At 37.0% G+C, this 6,049-nt stretch overlaps 1 protein-coding gene across 4 annotated transcripts in view; it reads left to right on the top strand.

Moving 5' to 3' along the window:
* The first annotated feature begins 2,389 nt into the window (after window positions 1–2,389).
* LOC122645843 (protein RRC1-like) overlaps window positions 2,390–6,049 on the top strand; it is a 44,290-nt gene continuing 40,630 nt past the window's right edge. The window contains exons 1-4 of one of the 4 annotated variants that reach the window (XM_043839236.1): window positions 2,390–2,549; window positions 3,023–3,111; window positions 3,205–3,340; window positions 3,494–3,539. In XM_043839236.1, coding sequence (XP_043695171.1) covers window positions 3,037–3,111; window positions 3,205–3,340; window positions 3,494–3,539 — 257 coding nt within the window. In that variant the 5' untranslated portion in view covers window positions 2,390–2,549; window positions 3,023–3,036. Of the gene's footprint in view, window positions 2,550–3,012; window positions 3,112–3,204; window positions 3,341–3,493; window positions 3,540–6,049 lie in introns of those variants that run through there. The other 3 variants (XM_043839234.1, XM_043839235.1, XM_043839237.1) reach the window with 3 other exon arrangements.

Genomic DNA, 6,049 nt, shown 5'->3' with positions numbered 1-6,049 from the left:
ACTCTGGTTCCAGTTCATGATTATTTTTAATCTGACCTGCAGTCAACAAAATGAATTTGCCATCTAACAAAATGCCAAAAGTCCATCCAGAACATCCAATGTCTCTGGAATCAAACCCTGTGCATAACGAAACAGCAAAGTGTAGAGTAGGTAAATCAAGCCTAGAAGGTCAGGCAGAACCATATTAGTAGATAATATTACATCCAAATTATAAGAGGGAGGAGCAATATGAAGATCCTTAATCCAAAGTTCAATCCTCATCAAAACACTGAGAGGATTAGGTTGAACCAAACAGAAAACATAATTGTTTCTAGTATCCTAAATGAAATAACAAGTTATAATAAAAAGAGAGAAAAGCCAAATGAGAGAGGGCTTATCAAGCTTGCGACTTTGAATGGTAGAAATGCAAAAAAGTCTCAGAGATGGGAATGATATGATTTTGTCTTTAGACCCAAAGGACCAGCTGCCCATATATGTTTTACCCAGTTACAAGAGAGGAAGACATACCAGAGGGTCTCATTACAAGTGCCACAGAGAGCACAAGTGGGGTCGGCCTGAGTCTATTTCGAAATAGTATCCTTAACTGGAATCCCTACATTTAATACACGTCAGAAAAAAATTTTAAACTTAGGATGAAGATTGAATTTCCAAATTTTTTTTTTCACCAAGCGGTAAAAGAAACATCACATATAGTGGTGCAAGAAAGGAAATTAGCCACTTTTTTAGTACTAAAAATGGCCATCTCTAGCAAGAGTGTACCACCAAGAGTTAGGGGAATCAGAACAAGGAATATTGAGAATATTGGGGAGATAAAAAGGAATTGTATTCCTAAGTATCTCCTAATTCCAGTGGTCATTTGAAAGAAAAAGACTGACTTTTTCAGGGTAAGTCCTCTGAGATTCCCCAGGTTTGATAGTAAAATTAGGAATAGATGGGATCCACGGGTCGGTCCAAAAATAAGTGTCAGACCCATTCCCAATTCTTCTAACACAAAAGGAACGAAGGGGAGTAATGATTTTGGTGATGCTATTCTAAGACCATGATCCTTTTTTCAGTCTCGTACTGGAGTCAAAAAGAGAGGTATGGGGGAAGTATTTGGCTTTCAGGACCTTGGTCCACTGAGAATTTTTGTCAACCAAAAGCCCCCAGGCCAACTGACGAAGAAGAGCATTGTTTTGAATACAGGCAGGCTGAAAACCTAAACCACCAAGAGATGTGGGAGCACATGTTTTTTCCAAGAAATGAGAGAGTTTTTTCTTTTTTCTCATTACTGCCACACTAGAAGTTATGACTAATAGAATCAATTTTCCTGCAAACTGATGAAAGAAAACCAAATTATTTTCTATTATTATTTGTCATTTTTTTCTCATTACCACCACACCAGAAGTTATAGCTAATAGAATCAATTTTCCTGCAAACAGGTGAAAGAAACCCAAATTATTTTCTATTATTATTTTTCATTTAGAGGGAGTTTAGGGTGCTTACCTATGACTCACCTTCTGACCAAGTTACAAACAATGTCCCATTTGATGTACTTGCGTGCATGAGGGTCACTTTTGTATATCATTTCACAAACTCGACTGATTTGCAAGGCTTGGTTGAACTCTGATTCAACATAAGAATTTGATCAGGTTTCCTTCCAATGGTGGGAGTGTGGGACTATCCTAAGAAGTATCCATCTGTGTGCGAGCTTCGCTCATTTGTGCGCATAGACTTATTTGTATGTGTATTTTCTCTCTATTTTTTCTCTTTCTTTTTCTCTATTATTATTATAAATATAATTTTTTTTGTGACTATTGCTTCTGATAATTGATGCATGCAATGTTTTTTCATAACAGTTGTATTATGAGTTGCATGATTTGATCTTTTATATGTTTCTGATTTGAATGACTTGTGCCATTTGGGGTCCACTAATTTGTGGTTGCCTTATGTATTTGCTTATCCCTTTTCAATTTAGGTTGATTTTGAAGTAAAACTATACTTTGAATACCGAACAAACCATATTAAACCCTACAATTATGTGCCTTTGGTGATTTGTGTCTATTATCTATTATGGGTTTCTTGGTTTTTTTTTGGGGTAAAAACTATGGGTTTCTTGTTGAGTTGTGTAAAAGATTGAAAGGTATCAAATTTAACATTATGGTAAGACTGTATCTTCGTGAGGTTGTAACTTCATTCTGAACATTGTTTGTTTTGACACGATATTTCCACTTAAATTGAATTTGAACCGAATTACCACGACCGTATCAATTGGGTTTTGGTTATAAAACTTGTTCGATTTTGGTTTCATTTTGATTTGTTACTCATTTTAGCCAAAACGAACCGAACCGATTTGCATTCATAAATTTTACACTGCTTTCATTCAGCTGTTTTAAGCCCCGTTTTCACAGTTATGCGGATATTCAGCTGTACAGACTACAGAAACCCGTTCATGACCTTGCGAACCATTTATCTTCCTAGGTCCTGCAACTCCATAAAGCACCACAAGCCAAGCTTCTACTTCGGTTACATTTAGCGCTTCTATACCAATTCTGCAAGTATCAGTACTGGTTAGTATCGAGATTTTGTTTTCTTCTGTCGCGAATTTTTTTTTTTGGGGGGGAGGGGTTGATGAACCTATTTCTTTTCCACTTATGTTCCCTGACTTGTTCTTATGACCTTCTCTTTTTAATTCTTTTTGAATTTTGAATATAATCTGTAACCAGTTTCTGTTGTTATTATATATTAGCATTTTATGTGAAGGGGTTTTCATGGGGTCTCTTCGAAGTTTGGAACCCTACTTCGGCTTTTAGGTTATTAATACGATAGAGTTGAACCGAGAAAGTGAATTCTTAAATGGGTTCTCTCGTTTGGAGCTGACTGTATCTTCAGTAGCTTGTTTTAGGTTGATATTCTTTGTCGAGGAATGGTTCATCCTATCTGAAAACCCTAATTTTTGGGGTTTCCGATGTTGGTCTTAACTCTGAATGCATTTCTGAAGTGGGTTATGTTTTCTGATGTCGTAAGTCTATCAGATTTGCAGCGTGTGATGCGAAGATGAATTCATTCTCAGTCACGCGGAAAAAAACTCCTTTTCAGAAGCACAGAGAAGAGGAAGAGGCGAAGAAAAAGGCATGATTTTTCTTCCTCTGCCAATTTCAGTAAGTCGTGTATGCTCATCGAATTAGATTGTGTTAAGTTTTTCTTTGGTTCTTGGGTTTGCAGAGAGCGGAGGATGAAACTGCTCGACTCTATGCTGAATTCGTGGAGTCATTTCAAGGGGATTTCACACCGGGATCAAAGGCATTTGTTAGAGGAGGAACAATAAATCCCAATGACAGAATTAAACCAGAAGCTGAAGGTCAGTGTTAGTTTCCGAGGTGCATTATATTTGCTCGGATTTTTCCCCCTACTCTACTTTTGTTTTGTTTTGGTACATGGATATATGAGTGCTTTTCTATTGCGAGGGCACATTAATAAACATATGGGACTTTTATTCATTCGACGATGGCAGGTGGGAATTCCAAAGATGGGGTGTCTGTTCCAAAGAAGGGAAGTAGGTAAATGAATGTACTTAATTCCTAAAAGGTGGAGTCTTGGTGTTAGTCATGTTGTGTGTTGCTACAGTGCCCATTCTGTAAAACATATTTTTTCTATTTAGTATATGATGGAGTTACATATTTCATATGAAGCTTGTACTCTTTAGGTTATTGATAGAAAAAATTTGTATTTGGTGTATATGATGTATTCTTGGAGTCACAGGGGCCCATGGCATAAAATTAAGATATACTCACAATTAGTTGTTGACTTATAATTCAGAGTACATAGGCTAAGCATTACTTCTAGATGTGTCTAAATTTCTCTATTCAATCTTTATTATCTCTGTATCCTCTAAGATTCTATTTGAGGCATTTTACTGCATCTAGAGTGGAGATGCTGAATATGTACATCTACTTTACAAGCTTCCATTTCTCAATGATGTGATATGAATTTTGGCCACCTTCAGGACTGATGTTTTTGGGCATGCCAATGTGATAATGTCTATTTATATATTGGGATCTCTGGTGGAAAGTAAAACCTTCTATATGTTTTGTGGTTTTGGCTAATTAGATTTTCTATGAATTCACATCTCTCAACCCACAAAAAATGAAAAGGGAAATCTTTATTTATGGTGATCCTTTTGCTGTTTCAGAAAAGAATCTGTCTCTGTGTGGGGTTTGGGTGCATGCAAGTGTGGTTTTGGAATTTGAGCCATAAACTGTTTAACTTTAAAGGAATGAGAAGTTAGATATTTAAAAAAAAAAAAATAATGAGAAGTCAAGGAATTATGAAGGTATAGGACACAGCAAGCCGAAGAGGCTACCCAAGATGTATAAGCATCAATATTTAACAGGAAAGTTTAGCCAGTTGCTTGTTTGTCGTGAAAAGTGCCTTCCCTAAATATTTCCTTACCCCCAAGGGGGGTATCTCAGTTGGCAAGGACCAACACCTCATACTAAGAGGTCACGAGTTCAACTCTCTTTGGGGCCTACCTATCAATGAATCAATCAAAAATAAAAGTCCTTTCTAGTTGCTAATGAAAACTGATGGCCTTTAGGGCTGTCCTATGGACCTTCAAAGCCTAGAAGGTTAGTGAAAGTAGCAACTAGCAAGTATGTTATGTTTCTTCTTCTCTGGATACATGTTCAAACTACATGTTCAAGCTGATGACCTGTTGTTTGAAAGTTGTAGAAATTTATATTGGAGTTTTTGCAGATGCTAGTTTAATTAATCACAAAATTTACTTTTCACATAATCCTTAGCTGATGACCTGTTGTATTTTTATTCCTTCTTGGGTGCGCTTCTTATTCAATCCTCTTTCAATAAAGCTTTTTTAAAAAGGACAAAAAACCAATTGCATCTCCCAATTGTTGGCGTTTCTTTAAAGGATTGGAAGCCAGGTAAAGTTATTGTTAGGATTTGTCATGTTCAGTGGCTCAATAGTAAAGTTCTTTTTACACAGCCACTGAACATGACAAATTGAAGCAATAACTTTACTTAGCTGTGGTATTCTTATTAACAGTCGAGTGGTAAAGTTCTGGTACACAACAGATTGTGAGGATGCTGATGTAAATCACAGGTCCATGTGTAGCCGCAGGAACAAGGCCCCAAAACTAGCCAGTGTAGTTGTGGGAGGCAGCCTGGTCTGATGATGTGGCAGGTTTTTGTTGGTTTGATGGAGCATCACATAAGGCAGCCCCAGTTCAGATAAAAGCATGAAGAAGAGAAGGGACCAAGACAGAATTCAAAATAAAAAAAAACTACTGTTCACATGAACGGTACCACTATCACAAGTTACTGTTCACATGGGTATTGTTCACTTGAACAGTGCTGTGGGCTCATATGGACAGTAGGTGTGAAGATTAGATGCTGGATGTTGGTGGAATATTCTATTAGAAGCTACTATGAATTTAGTTTCTATTTCTGCAGTAGTTTCTTAGTTATTAAGTCTACAGCTATTTAGTAGTATCTAATTTTGTTCCTTTCGGTTTACTATCCATGTTTGTTTAGAAGACTGGATTCTATAAAGTCTTATTAGTTTCTATTTTCAGTTTTTAGAAGGCAGACTTTCCGTTTTATGTAATTACTTGGGGAACAAGCTACTAGTTTCTTCTCTTGCTGTAATTTTTTGGGGTAAGTTATAGCTATATAATGTAATGGACCTGCTGGTCCTCACACACAATTTGTATGAAAAGAAAAAAGAGTTGTTTTTTACAACCATGTTGCTGTGAGAGACAATTTCTCTATGAGAGTATGGTGAGATGCCATTGGTGAGAGACTGTGGGTGAGAGACCCATCTCTATCCCCCTTCTTCTATATCCATCTTCTTCTACCTTTTATTTTCCAATCAATCTGTGTGTGAGACCTACTACAAGTCTGAGTAAGTTCGATCACCCCTCGATTCTTTTGCATAGTTCGGGGCCCAGCCGCATCAGAGCAGCAGTGCATAATGGTGCCCTACTATAGAGTGGCTCTTAGTTAAACTTCTTCTACATTAGGCACAACACTCTATTCTAGAAGGATGTTTTGC

The sequence above is a fragment of the Telopea speciosissima genome, chromosome 11 (assembly GCF_018873765.1).
Source record: "Telopea speciosissima isolate NSW1024214 ecotype Mountain lineage chromosome 11, Tspe_v1, whole genome shotgun sequence".
In the NCBI taxonomy this organism is placed as follows: Eukaryota; Viridiplantae; Streptophyta; class Magnoliopsida; order Proteales; family Proteaceae; genus Telopea; species Telopea speciosissima.
Note: the sequence above shows the minus strand (reverse complement) of the source record. Positions and strands in the feature narration are given on the sequence as shown.